Below are 22962 nucleotides of genomic sequence, written 5' to 3' on the forward strand. Positions count from 1 at the left end.
TGTGGGAAGGAGAGAGGAAGAGGGGAAAAGAGGGGGAAGGGAGAGAGAGATTGTGTGGGGAGGGAAGGGGGAGGGGGAGAGAGGAAGGAAGAGAGAGGGAAGAAGAGACAGCAGGAGAGGGGGGAGGTGACATGGTGCTTAGAGTTAGGAAGACCCAACTTCAAATCCAACCTCAGTAACTAGTTGTGTGACCCTGGGCAAATCACTTAAGCCTCTTTGCTTCAGTTTTCTTCAGCTATAAAATAAACTGGAAAAGGAAATAGCAAACCACTCTAGTATCTAGTATCACAAAAACACTAAATGGGATCATAGTCATATATAAGTGAAAAACACCAGCTATGTATGTGTATGTATATAGACATATATCTGTGTATGTATATAGACACATATATGCATTTATTCAATGGAACAATTCCTCAGTAGAAATATTTTTCAAATAATGTCAGTAAGAAGCATTGTATGATGTAGGAAAGCATTTGTTTTTGAGTCAGAATAGCTGAGCTAAAAATCTCAGTTCTATCATTTACTACCTGGATGACCTTGGTCAAAGTGCCTAGCATCTCTGAGCCTCAGTTTACACATCTGCAAAATGAGGGAGGTGAGTAGGCTGGATAACCTTCAAGGGCTACTTCTAATTCTAAATGTATGATCCTATGATCATCATTAACACATTCTAACCAAACCTGCCTACAACACTGGGTAAATATATCCAAATAACATCACCTAGCTGATCACAGATTTTTAACATTGTTTATATGGAATTATTCAATCCCCTGTAATATAATTTCACCTATATTCATATTTTTGTAGAAACAGTAAATTACTTTAGGCAATATATACCTATATATTCATATTTAACTTTTTGCCAAATTAATAATGAAGTTCAGTTTATAATTTATTACATTTCACCATTTGCTAGGCATATGAACAAATAAGACACTGACTGTGCTCGATATTAGGATACGAAGAGAGAAATAGGTCCAGCTCATAAGAAATTTGCAACTTAATGAAGGAAAGAATGAATCCACAAACAGCTAGGACAAAGGCATGTGAAAGAACTGTAGAAGTCTACACAAAATTAAGGAAGAAAACTCTTTGCCTGTATCATAGAGGAAATAACAATTTAGTTGTACATTGAAGGAAAATCATCAGATGAAAATAAAAAGTTGATGACAATTCCATTCCAGACATGAGGAATTATGTGGGCAAAGGAACAAGAACTGAAGCTGGAAGGACAAGTAAAGGAACAATTACAATGTACCACTGGGTGTCCTGGCGGATAAGAGACCTGGACTAGGAGTCAGGAACACCTGTGTCTAAATACAGCCTCAGACACTATACCCTCAGTCTCATTTTCCTTATTTGTAAAAATGGGGTTAATAATAGTACCTTCACATCAAATGAGATGGTAATAAATGTATAGCCTTTTGCAGGTCTTAATGAACTATATAAATGCTAGTTATTATCATCATCATCATTATTATTAAAAAGAAAAATTAATCTGGAACTCACAGCATGTGGAATCATAGGACATATATTTAGATCTGGAAAGGTCCTTGACTCCACAAATCCAAGCCCCCATTTTACAGCTGTCTAGTTATATGAACTCAGGGTCATAGACTCTTTAGGTACTTAAAGTAAGATTTGTATGAAGCTATTCCTGATTCCCAGTCCAGTATGCTTTCCATTATACCACAATGAATGAGAATAGTATAAGATAAGGCTGGATAGGTAGGTTAGAACTCATTTAGTATCTATATCATAAGATAATTCAATGGACAAATGGAACACATTGAAAGCTTTTGAATACAGGAGTGAGATACTCTTAGAAATGCATCAGGATTATTTAAACACTGGCATGGAAGACCAGAGATTGAGATTTAGAACTAAAATGGACCGTGCAGGTCTTCTAGTCCAACACCTCACTTTAGTTGAGGATACTAAAGGAAAATGAAGTTACTTGTCCAAGGTCACACAGGAAGTAATCATTAGGGATTCGAACCCAGTTTCCTAACTCCAGAGTCAAAGTTTTTTCCAGTTAGAGGGTGAACAGCCCAATCTCTTCGGATTTGGATAATTCACATTTTGTCTCTAATTTCCAATATTTATTGAATTCCTGATATGTATGAAAGGAATAGAGAACTGAGTTCTGAACCAGAGAGTTGGTTTTATGCCCTCCTAACATAGATTGATTGTGTGGTCACTTAGCTTTCCGATTTCTCAGATTCCTCTCTAAAAGTTTGTGATGCAGAAAAGATGCCCGCATGTATTAGGAGAGTGAGTTGCTTACCCAGAGTTCACTACATGATGAAATCATAGGTTTCATTAATCTCCTCCCCCAATGAAAATAATCTTCCTGTGCATAAACCAGCAAGATATGGCTTCTATACTTTATGTGGGTCTTGCAAATATAAGAGCTATCAATACAATAAGAAAAAAGAACAATGTGTTCAGTATGTGCTAATAAATTTCAGGCAGAAGATAAAATTATTGTGATATGGCATCATGAGGGGAGATGTTAAAGACAGGACTAGAATTGGTCTTTTGATGGACTTAGACAAGCAGAAATGAAGTATAGATACTCTCTCCATTTAACATGGCCTACTATCTCCCTAACTTAGTCAATAGTCAAAAATATATTATCACTATAGCTCTTGACATATACATTTACATACCCCCCTAGTCTCTAGGCTTAGATAGAGTTGCCCTCAGAGGACAGCCCTTATGTCATTGCCAGACCCAGAGTTGAGTCCTCTCCATGTTGGCAGGGCCTCTTGAAACCCGTACCCCACTTGGCATGGTCTTTGAGAATCTCAGGGTCACCTCCATGATACACTGAGACACTGGAGAGGGTTCTTCATTATGACAACTAATGCTGCCAGGCTAATATTTGACTTCACATGTTTTAAATTACTGTGTTGATTCCAAAATACCACATGTGTTCTTTGAACTAAATGATGACAGAGAAGTGACCCTCCAGAGGCACCTTTGGGGGGGGGGGGGGAGACACAATGTGATTTGTTCTAAACATGGTCTGACTTTGGAATCTAGTAACCTCTTAAAGTCCAGGGGTTAAATGCCAGACTGATCAGCTCATCCCTTTCTCTGCCAAAGGCCAACTCAGAAAGAGGGGAAACAGTGTTTTAGAGGAAGACACCCTCAAACTTATACTGCTTTTCACAAAGTTACATATTTTTTCTGGGACATAATCTTAACTTACATAAAATTGATTAAATAGACTCCAAGCATTTCCCTAATGTCTTACATTTGAACAGCTCTTGATAGATTTATTTTATAAACTGCTTTCACATGCTTCTTATTAGAGTCTCCCAAAAACTCTGCAAGACACAACCACAATTTTTTAGAAAGAGAGGGGATCTTAAGGACTATCTGGTCAGTAATTTGAATTTACTTATGTACATTATATGTAAATTTTCTTCTGTGTATATGGGTTTTGTTTCCACCCAATAGAAAGAAAGCTCTTTGTTTCTATAATCCCTAATACATTGGACAACACACAGTATGTGCTTCATGAATTTCAATTTCAATTGATATTCACAAATAATTGCCTAATAATGTTCAAGGCATCATTGGGATCTGCATGAGACAAAGTTCCAATGAGTAATAATTTCTGACCTCATAGAGTTTACACTTTATTTATAGTTTAACTTATTTTACACTCCTTTATCCTAGCAAAATTATTGCGCTAATAGCAAATAATAATCTGTATAACTAATCGCTGCCCTGAGTCCAGGTTAGACCAGAACTCTTTCTATTCCATCTTCCAAATTATGAGTCATAATTCTTCACTGAAGCCAGGCTAGATCAAAATCTTTCTATTTAGTCCCTTGAGTTTGGAGTTAGAGTTTGAGTTCATACAATATGATTATATTGTAGAATTATATTGTAGGTTCCTTCATTTCAGGTGCTGTGATTCAGACAGGTTTTTTCACAACTCCTCACATTTCCTCATCATTTGGCATAGTGACTTGCACAAGATAGGTGTTCGACAAGTATCTATTTCTGCATGAAAAATCTGGACAAATTCCCAAGTTTTCCTCTTTGTTTGGCTAATATGATATGGCAAAATAGTGAGAAATAACAAACAAGATTTGCCAACTCTCAGATTCCTGACCCCCCCAAAAAAGACTTTGAAAAATTGTATGACATATGAAGAGATTTCTGGTAGAGCTTGATTCTCAAAATCTTTAGCTCCAATGGAATAGTAGTTAACCTGGGTAGAATTCAAGTTTCCACTTTTAAAAAAAAAAAAATGTCTAGTGCATAAAATTATTTCAAAGCAATGGGTTGAAATTTTCATGTTAACAAGCAAGTCAAACATTTGAAGTTGGAGTATTTTTGCCCCTCCTAAACAGGTACCAAGTGGTCCAGGTGACGAATTAGTTACCTGTTGAGAATTCATTTTGATCAAAATCGCTATCATGGGTCAGGAAGAGTGGGTTCACTTCATTAATTCAAACCACATGCTGTTTAGCTCATTGTCTTTATCCACGCCAAAAATCACATGCTGTTACAAAGTAACATAAAAAGGCTTTTCAGCTCAGAATGGCTTGCATAGAATAAAATTTGGTTTTATGTATGTCAGACACATATTAACCATTTGGATTAGCACAAGTGTTAAGTTGTCTGGCTCTTACATTTAAATTCTTTCACAAAATTATATTAAAAAATCTAGATGGCAAAAATGTCCATGGTTCTTACCATATGTAAAAGAAATCATCTGGATTTTTTAAGAGTTTTAGTCCTAAAATGTGCAGTTCTCTTATGTTAAAATCTAAAAAAGTGATTTTAAGAACTTTTTTTTTTACTTTCCTGAAGGATACCTTTATACCATATTATCATCATGGAATTTCACTTATTTTGATATTAATTTTTCTCTTAATTTTTTTCCTAATTATATCACTTAATTCTCCACCATTATGGAAAAACCAGTTTCTTTTTAGAGTTATTTATTTTTTACCAAGTTAAATGATATTTACATATGCAAAGTAGATCAGAAAAAGATTATCTATGAAACGCCAAGTCTCTGTGATGCAGACTTTGCTTTTATTTTGGCATAAATAGTAAATTCAATATGCAACTTTCAAAGTTTTCCTGCTTGTCTATAACTCCTTCTGGTCTTCCTTATGTTTCCATCTCATGTGGGGGAAGAGAAAGCATGTTATTATCTCTTCACACCCTCCCCCCCAATTAAAAAGAAAAGAAAAAAAGAAAATCCTTATAACTAATACACAGTTATTTAAGGCAAATTTCCACATTTAGCCATGTCCAAAAATGTATGTCTACTTCTGAATCCATCACCTCTCAAGAAGTATTAGAATATGAGTTCCTTGAAAGCAAGAAGCATATTTTCCCCTAGTGGTGCCTGGCATATATAAAAGCTTGTGGAATGATCAGTTGGAATCATGATAGATCATCGTATTGATCAGCATTCTTAAGACTTTCAAAATTTCTTTCCAACTTTGTCATTGTAAAAATTGTTTTCCTGGCTCCCTTCGACTCTACTTCAGGTCCCGGAGGTCTTTCCAGGTTTCTCTGAAATCATCCATCGCGTCTTCTTCAAGTACAATAATATTCTATTTCATTCCATAATTTATTCTCCTATTACTATTTATTAGGAAGGGGAAAATAGCCACAACAAAGAACATTGTAAATATTTTTGCAGAGCTAAGTCCTTCTCATCTTTATTTCTTTAGGTCATAAAATTTAGGCTATAGGTCTAGTGATGGCATCACTGGGTCAAAGGGTGTACTCAATTCTGTGATGTTTTGGGGTACATCTCCCAATTGCTTTCCAGAATAGCTGAACTAACTTACAACTGTACCAACATGTATTAATGTAATATAAATAAATGCCACATTTATTCTTTTCTCTTTTTGTCACCTTTGCCAATTTGATGTGAGTATGAGGAAGACAAAGGGCTTTGTGAAATTTGGGGACTTTTTTGCATCCCTGAAGATCTGAAGAACTTAGGATATTTTCTTCTTTCTTTATCTTTTTAGATCTCCAAGTTAGTTATAGGACCAGTGGTGCTATCATAACGTCAATTGTTATGCACAATTTGGTGACTTTGGGGATCATAGTTCTATATGTCTTTCCAGAAAGGCTGTAATAAATTGATGCTCCTGGTTTTGCACATCTCATTCAATATTTGCCATTTTCTTTTCTTTTCTTTCCTTGGCATCTTTGTCAATCTGATGTGGTATGAGGTGAACAATTTTTTTGATTTCCATAAAGATTGTGACATCAGATGACTCTTCCTATTCTTGTTTCTTTAATCAGCTTGATCTTTGGGATAATATTATTATTGTTAATACATTTTGTCCAACAATGGAAGTTTTTGTATATAATGCTTGTATAAAATGCTCAAATAGAATCTAAGTTCTTTGAGAGCAGGCCTGCTTCATCTTTGTCTATATGTTTCCAAATTCTAACATATGATAGGTCCTTAATAAATATTTGATGATAAAATTATTGATTTATATTACAAAGCAGCAAATAATGAATTCCTCTGAAATGGAGCATTATTCAAATTCTCACTTTGTCATTTCTTCTAGTCTGGAGCCAGTTACTGTATTTTATATAATTATAACTTTCAGTGTTACAGATTTGAATACATAGTGTGAATTGCATACGTTCCCTATTGAACCTTGTGACAATCCTGTGAGGTTAAATAATTACTGTAATTATTCACCCCATTTTAAGGATGAGAAAATGATAAATGAAATGAATTGTCCATTGTCACATAATTATTCAGTGTGAGGGGGGAGAGTAAAAAGAATTATGCAGTTTTCTTCCCATTTTGACAAGATTGACTCTCAGTTACTCAGAAAGTCAAAGAGAGGAGTCCTTCATGAGTTAATGCTGTTCCTTCCTCCCAAGCTTTGTATACTGTATGAGGCTTTCCCCTCTCCCATCTTCAGGTCTCAGTGGGACTCAAGGGATTGTTATATTTGGTCTGTTGATGGAGAGAGGCAGGGAAACCAAGTAAATTAATTTTAAAATTCCTTTTTACTGGACCTGCTACTTTCTAATATCTGAATTTGGTCATGTTTGGCTCTCTCATTCAGGGACCCTTCAGCCAGACATTGGCTTTCATTTTTATTTTACTTTGGCATGTACCGTTTTCACAGCTGAATGATGTTAAATGTCTTCTTCCTGCTGAAAATAATTCTCTATATTTAGTTTTACAAAAACTTCCACATTGATAATAAAAATACGTCATATATCCAACTAACACAAAAGAACTTCTCCCAGAACAATATGAAAAAATTAGTGGATTTTTCAATTTTTCTAAAATTCTCATCCCTAATATATATTTTAGTATAAAACTGACGAATACTTTATCTCTCTTCCATTTCCTTGTCCAACAGCCTAGCTGACTATGGTCATGATTACCATTTCAATGATACCACCATAAAAGTCTTTTCAGTATTATTCCTTCCTTATGTGTGTCTCTCTCTCTCTCTGATCCAATCTGTCCCAGTGTAATGATCTCTTAAACATTAATCATATCACTCCCCTACAGAAGGAGAGCATTGTGTAGCTCCCTACTGCTTATAAAATAAAAGTCCAAATTTCTTGGTCTGATATGAGACCCCCCTACAACTTGGCTTCAACCTACTCTTTGATTTAATTTCTGACTCCATGTCTGCCATAGTTGATCTGGTTTGCTCATTTACCCTAAAATACACCTTGAACTTTTCTCCTCTTTGTTTTGGAATGAATGAATGAAAAAGCATTTAAGTTTTTATCATGTGTCAAGCACTAGGGGTGCAAATAAAAAAGTAATTTATGCCCTCGAGGAGCTTACATTCCAAGAGGTCAACATATATAGAGGCTGTGATGGCCAGTGGAACTTGGGTTTGAGAAAGTACCAGTGGATACAGAGGGAGTAGGTGGGATCACATCATATCCACTAAGAATGGTAACTTTTTGGTATGATTCTCAAACTTTTGTGCATCTTGAACTTCATACAACAAATCTCATCGCCCTGCCAATCCTTTTCCATTATCTAAAACTACACACCCTTTAAGGTCCCCAGTTTGTCCATGCAGCTATCTGCCAAATTAGAGCGATCTCCCTCCCTTGACTAATAAGACATTGACTGCGTCATGTAATATGCAATGAGTCCTATACCACTCGCTCTTTAATATTTCTTTAGTGTTAACCTAAATTGTCATCAAAATCTCATACTGTTGTTTAATCTACTAGTCAATCAAGGAATATAGATTAAACACTTATTATGTGTGAGGGATTGTGTTAATTGTTTGCAACAAGTTATGAATAGTATATAAACTCTTGGAAGGCAAGGGTAGACCGAGTTTGCCATGCCTATTATTCCTTGATCACAAAAGGTTTGTAATAAATTTTAAATACCATTCTTGAGTCACTCCTCATCAGGGGGGCCAAAAAAACTGTTCTTAATCAAAGGACATTTATAATTGTCTTCTAAAAACTATTTCTCCATTTGATTACAGGTTCAATTCCTTCACTGCATAAAGCAAACAGCCACTGGTGGGGAAAGTGAAATTGTGGATGGATTTAATGTATGCCGACAGCTAAAGGAACAAAATCCTAAGGCATTCCAGATCCTCTCCTCGACCTTTGTTGATTTTACAGATATCGGGGTTGACTTCTGTGACTTCTCAGTGCAGTCCAAGCACAAAATTATAGAGTGAGTAGTGTCTTTTGAGATAATGTGAATTATTAAATGGATAACATTAGAACTTATAAACTGGAATATTGAAATATAAGTTGGGTTCACTGAGAACAAATCACTGCCAAAGTCATCTCATTTCCTGTCATGATTGTTGTATTGAACTAGAAAGTACTATATATCCAGGGTATTAGTTTCTCATAGATTCAGAACTAGAAGGAATCTTCTTCAAGATTTCCAGTATCCCAATGGATAAAAATAAAGTATGTTAGTAGTTAGATAGATTTATGGTCACTTGAATCTCTGCCTCAGTTTCCTCATATGTAAAATAGAGATAAAAATCTTCTGAGTTGCTATGAAATAATGAGATGCTATTTACAAAACATTTTTCAAACTTAAAGGGCTATATAAATATTAGATATTATTAATAGCTAATTGATTATATATTAATGGAACAAAAATATCAACATCAGCCTGAACCCAATCCAGTCTCTAGTGGCATGCTACATTCTGCTCAACTTCTTTTAGCAAAGATTTAAAGATTTAAAATATATTTTATCAGATTTGTGGATGACACAAAGTTTGAAAGGACTATCAAAGACACTGGATGAGAAAAATTAAAATTCATAGAGATTTCAATAGATTAGAACAAATATAAAGATATCTATTATTCACTTAACATGAATGAACAAATGTAAAGTCCTGCATATGGAAAAAAATAAATTGCTTAAATCAAGAACGGAGAAAGGATATGACTTGGTAGCTCTTGTGTGACAAAGACAAGGCAATTTTTGTGTATCACAAGCTTAATATGAGTCAATAGTGTGATGTAGCCCCTCATAAATCAAATGCAATCAATCTTAGATTCCACAAAAAGCAGCATAGAGGGCAGCTAGGTGGCGCAGTGGATAAAGCACCGGCCCTGGAGTCAGGAGGACCTGGGTTCAAATCCGACCTCAGACACTTAATAATTACCTAGCTGTGTGGCCTTGGGCAAGCCACTTAACCCCATTGCCTTGAAAAATCTAAAAAAATAAAAATCAGTATAGATTCTACAGTATTGGTAGCAATTGTTCCATTATGTTCTAGGCTAATTAGACCACCTATGGAGCATTATGTTCAGTTCTGGGACTATCTTGATCAATAAACACATATCCAAAGGAGAGAAATCAGGATGGGGAGGAGACCGAGAGAAGAAATGCTAGGTGAGCTTGAGGGGCTTGCTCTTCAATTCAATAGTATACCCCAAGCCTCTGGCCTTGAATGTGGTCCCCAAAATTCTGCCAGTCTAGCAGAGGAAATTATCTTAGGTCATATGCCTGTTGACAGAAGTCATATCTAACAAGCTAATCAAAAAAAATTATCCCAGAAGCCACCATTCATGTGATCTTAAGAAAGCCACTATGCTTCTTAGAAACTCTTTCTATTACTACACACACACACACACACACACACACACACACATATATATATATATATATATATATATATATATATATATATATATATGGAGAGAGAGAGAGAGAGAGAGAGAGAGAGAGAGAGAGAGAGAGAAAAGCAATGTGACATTGTTGACAGTGATCTGACCTTGGAGTCAAATTCTGGGTTCAAGTCCCTGGGTTTGATTACTTAGGGAAATTCACTTAATCTTTCAGTTCCACAGATAACTCTTTAAGAATTGTTATTGCTGGGGCAGCTAGGTAGTGCAATGATAGAGCAACGGCCTTGGAGCCAGGAGTACCTGAGTTCAAATCCAGCCTCAGACACTTAATAACTACCTAGCCGTGTGGTCTTGGGCAAGCCACTTAACCCCACTGCCATCCAAAAAAAAACTAAAAAAAAAAAAAGAATTGTTACTGCTATTGTTGTCCTTCATTTTTGAAGGGGACAAGTGTCATCATAGCCAATGTCTTGACTCATGTATGAATTGAATTTGAGAGATAGAGATGCACAATGCTGTCAATCTTATACTATCTTCTTGAGTCATCAAAAATCAGTGGTAGGACAAAAGACTGGGGATGACCCAGGATACAGTGATGAGCTTGGCATCTTTGATGCCTGACCAAGTCATCTTCATGGTCCCATACACTCACTGCTGTAAATTATAGTCAGTAAGTCGGTAAGCATTTTTAACCACCTACTTTGCATCAGTCCCTATCGAAGCACTGGGAATTCTAAGAAAGCAAAATTAGTCCCAACTTTCACGGAGCCTACAAGCTAGTAGCAGGTAAGACAACATGGAAACAGCTATGTAAAAACAAACTATTTACAGGATAAATTAGAGGTGATCAGAAGAGGTAAGACATTAGAATTGAGGTTGATTTGGAAAGGTTTACTGTAGAAGATGAGATAGTATCTGGGTTCTGAAGAAAGCAGAGATGAAGGAGAGTTTTTGACTCCTGAGGGACAGAGAAGGTGACCAGAACCAAGAGATGGAGAAAGAGGAATAGCAAAGAGGCCAGTGTCACTTAATCCCAGATTATTCAGGATTGAGGAAGGTCCTCATTCAAGTATTCCTAGTGTCTAGTACAATGACTGCCACAGAGTAGGCGCTGATGAATCGCTTGTTGAATTGCCTATTGACTAAGAAGATTGGGAAGATGGGGCAGCAAAGTGGGAGAGGAGGAAAGTGGGCCACTTAGAAAGAGCTTTGAAGGTCAAATGACAAACACAATTTTAAACTTGCTCCTGGAGGCTACAGGGAACCACTGGAATAACTCCAGAAACAATTAGAAAATCCTCTGTTTCACATTTGAAGCTTTGTGTAACCTGTCCCCCCTCCATCTTTCCATTTTCTTATACCATCTGTCCCCCCGTGTACTCTATGATCCAATGACACCAGGCTTCTTGCTGCTTCTAGGACAAAAGTCACTCCATCTTCCAATTCCAAGCATTTTTACTGCTTTTCCCCAAGCCTGGAATGCTCTCCCTCCTCATCTCTGCCTCCAGACTTTCTTCAAGTCCCAGCAGAAGTCCCACCTTCCAAAAGAAGTCTGTCCTCTTTCCCCTAATTTCTAGAACCTATCTTCTAGGACATTTAGGTGGATAGAGCACCAGACCTCAAATCCAATCTCAGACGCTGGACCCTTACCAATTGTATGATCTTGGGCAAGTCACTTAACTCTGATTGTCTCACCCAGTCATCCTGATTTATATCTGACCACTGGAACTAGAGTATTCTGGAGAAGAAAGTAAGGCTGATGACTTTCTACAGCACTCCCTCACTTGAGTCCAATTCCTATGCCTGTCATGCATCACCTCCCTCATGTCATAGTCATCTTTGAGAATAAAGGTCAAACATAATAAGAAGAACCTATCCTCTAGTGATTATTTCTAATTTTTTCTTATATATAGCCACTTGTCTATATATAGTTTTTCATATTGTCCATCTCATTAGACTGTGGGTTCCTTGAGAGCAGGGGCTCTCTTTTGATATTCTTTACATCTACAATGATTAGCATAGTTCCTGACCCTTAGTAGGCACATAATAAAAGTTTATGAACTGAATGAAGAGAGGTGAGACCTGACCAGACCTGAACTTTAGGATGGTCATTTCAACAATTGACTTAAGGATGGGTTGCAGTGGGGAGAGATTTGTAGCAGGAAAACCAATAGTCTAGGCACAAGGTGATGGGGGCCGCCACCAGGGAGGTGGCAGTGTCAGAGGAGAGAAGGGAGCTTATATGGAATAGAACAGTGTAACAATGTAGCATCTGTAAAGGGAATTTCCTCACTGAAAGTGCCCTATTTCACTGAAATCACAAGTCTAGACCTCCTAAAATAAGAATAATTATAATTATATTTATTATTTAATACTTCAAGATTTGCAACAATAATATATATATATATCATTTTAGATGAGAAGGTTAGACTAAATAATCTCTCAGATTCCCTTCAATTATCCCATGATTCTAATGGAAAGAAGCATCAAGAAGACAATGAACCTTTAGGATTGTCATGATGATATGCACTGAGCATACAGGTGCAAAAATGACAGTCCTAGGTGACAAAAGTCCCATCTACGTCTCATCCTTCATGAGTTCAAATCTGGCCTTAGAAGTTACTAGTTGTGTGATCCTGGGCAAGTCACTTAACCCTGTTGACTTGTTTTCTATAAAAATGATTTGGAAAGGAAATGGAAAACCACTCCAGTGTCTTCACCAAGAAATCCCAAAAGGGAATGCAAAGAATCAGACATGACTGAAAAATGACTGAACAACATGGTGATACTTGGAATATAAACGTAAAAATGAATCAGTCCTTACCCTAAAGGAACTTAGATTTTTTTAAGGGGATACAGATTCACAGATAGGTCAATTAAGGATACAGAAAAAATAACTCTATGTTGATTTGCTTGAGATAATTATGGGGCTCACAAATGGAGATCTCCATCAAGCATCTGAAGATGTGAGCCTGGAGATCTGGGGAGAGGTGAGACCTGGATAGAATCTGCCTGAGATGATAGTTGATTTAGGTTAATGAGATCACCAAGAGTGTGAGAAAAAAGCAAAGAGAGAAGAGAAAGTCTAGGGCAAAACATTAGATTAAAAAATGGAATCCCTGTTCTCATTCTGAATCTAACCCTAACTTGCTCCACCACCTTGACATAGTATAATTGATAAGGTAGTGGGATAGAGATTTGGAATCAGGAAGTTGTTCATTCATTTCAGACACTCAGTCTGACTCTTTTTTGACAAAGATTTTGGAGTTGTTGGCCATTTCTTTCTCCAACTCATTTTACTGATGTAGAAACTGAGATAAACAGGTTAAGTGACTTGCCCAGGGTCACACAGCTAGAAGTATCTGAGGACATATTCGAACTCACAAAGAGGAGTCTTCCTGTCTCCAGGCCCATCTATGTATCTATATGCACATAAATTAGATTTGAACTCACTCACTTAGCCTGGGCTAAGTCACCAGCCTCACTTTCTAGAAGACCTGAGTTCAGATTCTACCTTACTAGCTAAATGACCCAGGATAAGTCATATACCTCTCTGACCTCATTTTCCTCAACTATAAAATGAGGGACTTAGACTCTATGGCCTCTCAGATTCCGTGTAGCATGAGATTTGTAACCCTATAATGACCCTATGATTTCATCTCTCTGCGTCTCAATTATTTTTGCTGAGTTCGTTTTCTTAGAATTATCTATTACTCCTAAAAATCAAGTATAATTTTTTTAATCCAGTTAATATATGATTTTACTTACTAGACTTCAGGTTAATTGAAGGTTTACAGTACAGATTTATTCATCCATTAAATTATAGGATTGGATTAGGTGATTTTTTAAAGTCTTATCCAGCTCCCAGAATCTGTGTTTTCTACATTTCTATGAAAGACAGGCAACCAAAGAGAAGCTCAAACCAGTTTTAATTACTTGATGATGTAATTTTCGTGATACAACAAAATGACATTTTTCTTTCCAATAAGAGTAATATAAAAAAAACTTGTCTTAGAAAATTCATCAGTATAGTGGAATTTCACTCCAATGAAAAGTCTATGTTATATTAAGTACAGGAAAAATAACTTTCATTGGGTTAGCAATACCAATATTCATAGTTGTAACTTGTGGTAGCCAGTTGCAAAAAGATCATAGAATTTGAGAATTCTGTGAACTCTAGTTGTCGATACTAAAGGATCTTTGGGGCACTGTGTTTGGGATCTTTCAATGTTTTACACTGTTGTATCCAGTAGAAGGAAAGAGGCATGTTTAATCTGGGAGAAAAAGTCTTTGACATAGGCAAGACTGCTGCCTTCAAATTTACAAAAAGTTATTGTGTGTAAGAAAGTGATTGAGGATAAAATGGTTTATTGGAATCAATGCCAGGTGCTGGCAGATCAATGAGTCCAAGACATGAGTTACAATAGACCTCAACTGTAGTTTATTATATAACTTGGCAAATTCCTTTGCTCAAAAACTTGGGATCTTGGCTCTTAGAACAACCAGTCTTAAAAGGGGTGGAGGAGGGGTTAAGGGGTAGAAAGAGAGAAATGCATCAAATTCTGCTTCATGGCTTCAGTTTTATGGGTCATCCTCTACTCCTTCTCTTCATCTTCTTTTTTACCCACTCTTTCTTATTCCTGGTCCAGAAAGTTTGAATCAATTTGTTCTTTCTGTTCCAAAAGAATTAGATTCTGTCCTTGAGGCTTTGGAACAGACTTTGAAATACTGGTAGTAAGTGAGCTTGAATCTATAATTTGAAGCCAGTGTCTGCTCAATAAGGAAGTCCTGTAAATACCATCCAGACAATGAAAAATGAAGGCACCCAGCACAGGGACAGAGGGAGACAGAGAGAGAAAATAGAATGGAAAGCAGCTGTAATACAGTGGAAAAACCAGTGTCTTTAGAAGCATGGGACTTGAATCAAAATCTTATCTCAAATGCATACTAGCCATATGATTTGGGGCAAGTCAATTAATTTTCCTGGGCCTCAGTTTATTCATCTGTACATTGAAAAGGAGTGGTAAACTACCTAGCTTCCAAGATCCCATCCAACTCTATCTCTAAGACACTATGGAAGTTAAGTAGCTGTTTTCTTACAGATAGAAGAATGTTTCAACTTATTCTGTCTTACCTAGAGCAGTCTTCTGTAATTTTGTCAGAGGGGTTCTGTATTTTTCATCAGAGGTGAAACCTCTAGACCACTGAATAACATTTTAAATGCAAAAAATATACATAGGATTACAAAGGAAACCAAATTATATTGGGAAATGATTGTTGTTAAAATGTTCAATTTGTAGACCTCAGTTGCGATTCCTTGGTCTAGAAAAGGGTAGAGATTAAAGGGGACAGATTCGACAATGAAAACAATTTAAAAAATTGAACACACTGCCTTAGTTGAAAACTTTCAGACAGAAGCTTGCTAACCTCTCCTGAGAATTGTCTTTATTCTCTCAACAAAATGGAAGAGGTTAAAATGGACAATCAGTGGGCTTGACTTAGATACCTATTAAGATTCTAATACACAAGATTATGGAATGATTTCTAAACATTTGAGAAGAGAAAAATAAATATAAATATAAAGCCAATATAAATATAAAATCCAACTTGGCTTCCTCAAGATAAAAATCAGATCAGACTAATCTTATTTCCTTTTTGGACAGACTCAACTGGTTGAGAAAGAATGTGCTATAGGTATGTTTTACCTCTATCTTAGGAGAGTATTACACTAAGACTCATGCTAGGATTGTGGAGAAGATGGAAAAAGATGAACTAAATTAGATATAAAGAAGTCAATTTTGGAACTAACTGAATGGTTGGGCCCAAAGAGTAATAATTGAAAGAGTGGTCATTAATGAGGTACCTCATGTAGTTAAATATTCTGACCACTGACAGAGATGAAAGCATCTATGTTTCAAAGGTGATAATAAGCTAGGAAAGGATATTTAACTTACAATATGCTAGAACTTAGATTCAGAAAATCTTGATGGACTAGAAGGTTAGGCCAAATCAAACAACATGAAACTAATAGGGAAAAACAAAGCTATATACTTGACTTCTAAAACACACACACGCGTGTGCACACACACACACACACACAGAGACAGTGGAGAGCACATGGTTAGACAATAATTGGGCTGAAAAAAATCTCAGGGTCTTACTGGACACTTCCTGAAATACATTGTAGTCAGTCATGTTTTATAATAGCTTTAAAAAAAAGTACATGCAGTACTAGGCTATATTAATAAAGGCAGAGCATTCAGAATGGGAGGGAGGGGTGTAATATTTCCAATCTGCTCTGTCCTGGTCAGGTCCCATTTCAAGTACTGTTTAGTACCTTTAAAAAAAAAAAAGTATAAATAAGCTCGAATGTGTCCAGAAAAGAGTAACCAGGCTATTTAGAAGGCCGCAAAACATGCCTCATGAAGATAAGTTAAATAAACAGGAATGTTTGGTCTAACTTTAATAGCTTAAAAACTGTGTTAAGATTTTTGGGACACTCTGTATTCATAATATTTTGTTTAGGAGAGAGGTGGTGGAGAGAAGGACTAGACTTACTCTTTCTGAACCTGGAAGGCAGAAAAGAGAACAAATTAGAGTTTCAGAAAAGTAAACAAAATGAAATAATATCCATAAAGCATTTTATATAGCCTTAGAGATTGTGAGCTTCTGAAGAGCAGAAATTGTCTTTGATATTCTCTACTTCCCCAGTGCTTAATATTGTGCCTGGCAGAGTCGGTGCTTAACAAATGTTCATTGACTGGCCATATAAATGGGAGGCAGTATAGTAGTAGTAATAGTAGTAGTAATAGCAGCAATAGTAGTAATAGTAGTTAGTAGTAGTAGTGGTAGTAGTAGTAGCAGTATTTGTCATTGTAGTGGTAGTAAGTATTATTAGTAAGTAAATAGAAGTAGCAGTAGTAGTTGAAATTGTTATCATTTAGGTTTGATAAAATGAAAATCTGCCTAACAATGAGCTGATCCAAAGAAGAATGGGTTTCCTTGGAAGACAATAGGTTTCCTCTTTATTATATGCCTTCAAGTAGAGGCTAAAGGGCTGTTTTTTGAGGACACTGGAGAAAGAAGTCTTGGTCAGGCAAGGGTTGACCTTGTTTTTGTGGTTCTTCCTTGTGTTCAGATTCCCTAACTTTATGACTACATCATCGTAATGTGGTACGAGGGATTTAGATTTTAGCTACCAGTTGAACTAAATGAACTGTGAGACCTTTCAGGTGCCTCTTGACATAATTTGATTCAAAGGAAAAAAAAAAAGATGGTTTCTTTAAAAAGCATAGAGTCATGACCTGAGCTGTTTAAAATTATATAAAACTATAACCTTTAAAATATTTTTCTTCAGAGTAGACAACAGAGGTCAAGTGATTCGCATCAACTTTAATAACTCAACAAGAGATACAATATTTGACATCCCTGTTGAAAAAGTTCGGCCATTCTATGCTGCCTTGAAAGAGTTTGTTGACCTGATGAATAACAAAGAAAACAAGTTTACCTTCAAGATGCATCCAGGTCAGTGTATGAACTTTTATCAATGCAGAAAATGAGATTTTTTTTATATGTATTAATTAGTCAAAGCATAGAGCAGGGATTCTCAAAGCGAGGGTCCATAAGTATGTGTGTGTATGGAGAAGAATACTTCAATGTGTTTAGGTGGTTTTTTAATTTTTTTTTGATAATCAATTTATGTTATTTGATATCATTAATAATATTGTTCTAATATTATTCATGTAGATATTCACCAGCCTGCCAAAAGCGTCCAAGACATAAAATAGGTTAAGAATTCCTCATTCCAGAGTTACAACCAAGCTACTGGAAAATTCTACTCCTGTATGATAGCATTATATGCCTGGTAGTCATTGAACAAAAAAATGGAGTTTATCATTAATTCTTAATTCTTGAAAAACTGGAGAGATTCACCATTCATCTCCTTTAAACTTATATTTACCAAGGAAATACTATTTCCACCAGTCATCTTTTATTCCTATCCTGGAACTTCTAATTTGCTGGATTTAGTCATCTCCCGTTCTCAGAATATAAGAGACTTGAAAGCAAGAACTGTTTTTCTTTTTACCCATATCTGTATCCCCAATTCTTAGCATATTGTCCAGTACAAAGTAATAAATTAAGAAATATTTATTGACTGATGATTTACACATTAAACTTATAAAATGAGAAGTTATTTTAAACAAATGAAGAGAATAAACATCATTTCTTCCAAGCTATCTCTTATAGAAAAGAACCAGACAATTATCCCTAGCTTTACAACATGTTAAGTGAAAAGAATTCTAGGAAAGGATCAGAAAACCGGGGTTCAAGTTCAAGATTTTCCACTACTTACTGCATATTGATGGCTAGTCATTTTGTATCTCTGAGCGTCAGGTGGCATAAGGAAAAAACACTGATTTGAAATGAAGAGAACTAGATCTGGACCAATCAGTCCATAAGCATTAAGAGCTGACTTTCTGCCCTTAATACAAAGAAAAAAAACAAGTAAGAATTTTATTTTCCAAAAAAAAAAAAAATCAAACATTAAACATATGATTTGTTTTGTTCCAAAATGATCTGTTCTAGGTGATGTTATTACATTCGATAATTGGCGTTTACTTCATGGCCGGCGGAGCTACGAAGCAGGAAAAGAAATATCTCGCCATCTTGAAGGTGGTTACGCAGACTGGGACATAGTTATGTCAAGGCTCCGTATCTTAAAGAAGGCTGTCAAAATGGAAAATTGAATTTCCTAACTGCCCTTTTTTACATTAGTGACACTAAGAATAAGTTTTCGTAAGATAGAAGTTACTTAATCTTCAATTGCTACAATTGCTAGTAATGCACAGGTAACTATATCATATAGACATTAATTTCTTTGACATTAAAATGCAGCCAGATTGACAAGATTACCTTTTTCTTTGTTTTTGTAAATGTTATGGCTACAATATTGGATCCAGAAAAAGAGATGAGAAAATATATTGCTCTCTTTTCTTTGAAAAATTAGAGGCAATAGAGACAATAGTAGAGTCAGGATTGCAGTGTCAATTGGTTTTGCTCAATTATTTTTTTTTTCACATGAGAGAACTCAGTAAATTGGGAGCAGGAGGGGTGTGGTGTGTGTGTGTGTGTGTGTGTGACTATGATATCAAAATAAAAGTTACTAATAAAACATTTTTAAATGTTAAGAAAATACTAAAGGGCAGCTAGGTGGTACAGTGGACAGAGCACAGGCCCTGGAGTCAGGAGTATCTGAATTCAAATCCATCCTCAGACACTTAATAATTACCCAGCTGTGTGGCTTTGGTCAAGCCACTTAACCCATTGCCTTGCAAAAAACCTAGGAAAAAAAAAAAAAGAAAATACCTGTGATTTTGTTGCTTTCTTTTCAGCTTTATTCTTTGTAGGTAATTTCTTCCTTGATCATTAGCTTGATAAGTGACTAACTAGTATGTCCATAAAATGAGTATATGAACGACTACATTGCATTTGCTTTATGAGATACCCTTTATATACTGACAAAAACAAACAAAAAAGAGCCCAGATGGGGCCCCATTTCTGGAAATAGCATTCCCTGAAAACAGACAAGGATATCTTTGCATACCAATGATTAAAAGAAGACAACATGCCCTTTTAAAAAAAAAATTTTACAAACTACAAGATTTTTTTCATAAGTTAAAAAAATCCCTAAACTATTAGAGAGATGTTCATTGTTTATGGTTGGGCTATGTCAGTATAATAAAATTAATGCTACAACTTCAATTAATCAGTCAGTAAAGCATTTGTTAAACCTTTTATATGCTGAACCCTGTGCTAAACTCTAGGAATACAAAAATGAAATAATCCATGCTCATATTCTATCTTGTTATTATATTATCAGGAAAATGTACACATATAAAAATACAAAATATAAACATGTAACAGAATATATGTGATTTCTCTCTTCATACTACACAGCCCCATTAAACTGCTATAGTCATCACATGTTAACATTAATAAGGTATAATCTCTGATCCCTCTAGGAGGTAGAAACTCTAAAAGTTATAACTTGGTATGTTGAACAAATTATCCATGTCTTTGGAGCTTTGTGTAGCTAATTTTTAAATAAATTTCAGAAATTTGGAAGTCCAAGAGCTTGAAACCAGTATCCTGAAGTATAGAAAGAAATGGGTCTCTAAGAAGGGTCCTTTCTCTCCTCCCTTCTCCTCATAACCCTTAGCCATGATGCTTTGAGGTGTAGCTTCTTGATATCCTAGGAGACACTGCATCCAACAGGGAGTAGAGAATCTCTAAACAGAGATGGATGTTAAGACTTGATGGAAAAAGCAGTCCAAAGAATAGGATCCTTGCCAGCTTAGAAGAGAGCTAGCTATGGAGAGAAATAGAAACTTGGAACCCACCCAGGAAGCATGGTGCTTAAGGTAAGCAGTTAAAATAAGAGATAATGTATGATGATCCAGAATGGAAGACAGAAGTGGCATCAGACAAGTAGGAAGAAAACTTAAAGAGAGAAGTAAGCCCCTGCCCCCACAAAGGGGAAGAATCATCCTCTCCCAAATGCTGGCAACCCCAGTCACCCCCATTCTAGTTATGGACAAGACTAGAATAGCATCCTTTATAGATAAGGCTCATGACATAAATGAACTGGATTTTATTCCTCTCTTATGGAAAAATTTTATTCAAAGACCTGAGAGGAAGTTTGGTATAACAGACATGATGAGAATCTTGTAATCACATGACCCAAGGTTGAATTCCAGACCTACCGCTTCATATCTGTGTGATTTTGAGCAAGTCCTCTTGTCCACTTTCCCATAAGACCTCTCTCTAGTCCTTAATTTCCTCATTGGTAATATGAAGAGATCAGACCAGATAATTACTAACAACTTCTCTTCCAGTTCTCAATCTCTATGCTATTAGGAAATGTTTTGTTTTTGTTTTTTAAACCCATCAGGTTCATAAGTCTTTCATTATTTTGCCTTAATGATTTCATCTTCTTCCAATGCACCCTGGCACCTTTTCTTCATCATGCCCCTGGACCATTAGGCTATGTCTTAAATGGTGTTCTCTTCCACTAATTTTCTGTTATGATTGCAGTTTTCAAAAAATCTGCAATGGAAATGGGAACTGTAGGACTGGAGAGATATATATATACATATATATATATATAGATAGATAGATAGATAGATAGATAGATAGATAGATAGATAGATAGATAGATAGATATAGATATATATATATATAACTTCTACAATTTCTGAAGTGTTGGAGATGATATGACACATTATGGGCTGCAGCAAAGGTTATAGTCTAAGGATGATTAGGTTTCCTGGATACAATGCTCTATGGATTTGACTTTCCACCAAACTCATAATAGATTTGATGTTACTTGGATTAGAACCCAGGCCTGGATTGTCCAGATGAGATGGGCTGCCTGCTGATTTGCTCTTGAAAGGTGATTTGTTCTTGTTGTTGTGTTATGTCCTGTTATGTCCAATTCCATCTTTATAAAGTTCATCTGAATAACTCTAGAAGTCACCAAAGAGGAAGCTCCAAGGTTCTATTCAAATGGTACCTCCCCAACTGATAGAGAGGAAAAAAATGAGTAGTGGGAATCTGGGCAAAAGCAGATCTCTGGAGTGAAACTCGAAAAAAAAGAATCTGTTCTCCTGGAACTGGAAGGAACAAGTCGGAGACTTAAGCTACCCAACAACTTGTAAGAGATTTCCCAATTGAATTGTAATCTTCTCATTGTAATCAACACAGACTCTCTATGGATTATGTTAAATTCTAGTGCTTTTGCTTGGACATCAACGTACCCTAAATAAATTTTAAAAATTACTGCAGTCCACTTGGAGGCCTTGCTTACAAAAGGTAACATCATGAAATAAACATCTGTCCATGTACCATAGAAAATACAATTTTCTGAAATTAAAAAATGCGGTTTTAAAAAGTCATTCACAAGGATTCTGTATTTTGGACCCTAACTTAGTTCCTACCTTATTTCCCCTGGGTTGTTGTGACTCTGGTTCCTTTTTTGACATTGTTTTGACCAGCACTCTCCTTTCAGTCTTAACTTTCTTTCCAGTGCCACAGCCAAGTCCATTGTTCAGTTCACAGCTGACTAAATTTTGGCATTTCTCCAGAATGTATTATGGACAATATTCCTTTTGTCCAATCACCCCACTTGCAGCATCCCACATTCTTTCCAAAGCAGGGAATCATCCCATAGAGCATGAATAAGGATGAACCCCTACACTGACCTCATAAGGTGAGCCTCAAGTCCTACAAAGGGTCAGAGCACAAGTAGCCCATTAAGGAGAGCCACGGTCCAGGGCCATCCCCCCCACACATGTTCCATAGGGTTGACTCCTACTCCCATGCTTCTGTCTAAGTTTTCACTTGTGTCTGGCATGCTCTCATCCCTTTATTCTACCAAATATAATCTCAACTTCTCATCAAGATACAGCTCAAAGTATAAGCCCCTACAGGAGACCTTTCCAGATCCCTTCCCCAGGTTATTTTAAACTTTCATCACTCTCCCCCCCCCAAAATCTATTTTTGTATTTACTTTGCAAATATTTTGTTTAAAATTATGTATGCACATGGTGTTTAGTTCTATTAAAATGTAAGCTTCTTGAGGGCAAGGAGTATTTCATTTTTTTTAATCCCTTGCAGACAGGCAATAAATGCTTATTCAATTTAATTGAAATTCCTGTTCACATAGTGCACATCAGTGTGTTTGGTTTTGTTGTTATTTTCATTTTGTCTTCTTTTGTTTTTAATTTTGAAAATTCTGGCTTTATCCAAGATCCAAAGTCATGGCAGATGAATGTTCCGTGTT

General features: G+C 36.0%; 1 protein-coding gene across 1 annotated transcript in view; it reads left to right on the forward strand.

Annotated features, from left to right (window-relative positions):
- LOC141518408 (gamma-butyrobetaine dioxygenase-like) overlaps window positions 1–21959 on the forward strand; it is an 85692-nt gene extending 63733 nt beyond the window's left edge. The window contains exons 7-9 of the mRNA XM_074230402.1: window positions 8502–8698; window positions 17479–17645; window positions 18708–21959. Of these exons, the coding sequence (XP_074086503.1) occupies window positions 8502–8698; window positions 17479–17645; window positions 18708–18868 (525 nt within the window). The 3' untranslated portion in view covers window positions 18869–21959. The remainder of the gene's footprint in view (window positions 1–8501; window positions 8699–17478; window positions 17646–18707) is intronic.
- The last annotated feature ends 1003 nt before the right edge of the window (window positions 21960–22962 follow it).

Source organism: Macrotis lagotis, chromosome 3 (assembly GCF_037893015.1).
Source record: "Macrotis lagotis isolate mMagLag1 chromosome 3, bilby.v1.9.chrom.fasta, whole genome shotgun sequence".
NCBI classification, from domain to species: domain Eukaryota; kingdom Metazoa; phylum Chordata; class Mammalia; order Peramelemorphia; family Peramelidae; genus Macrotis; species Macrotis lagotis.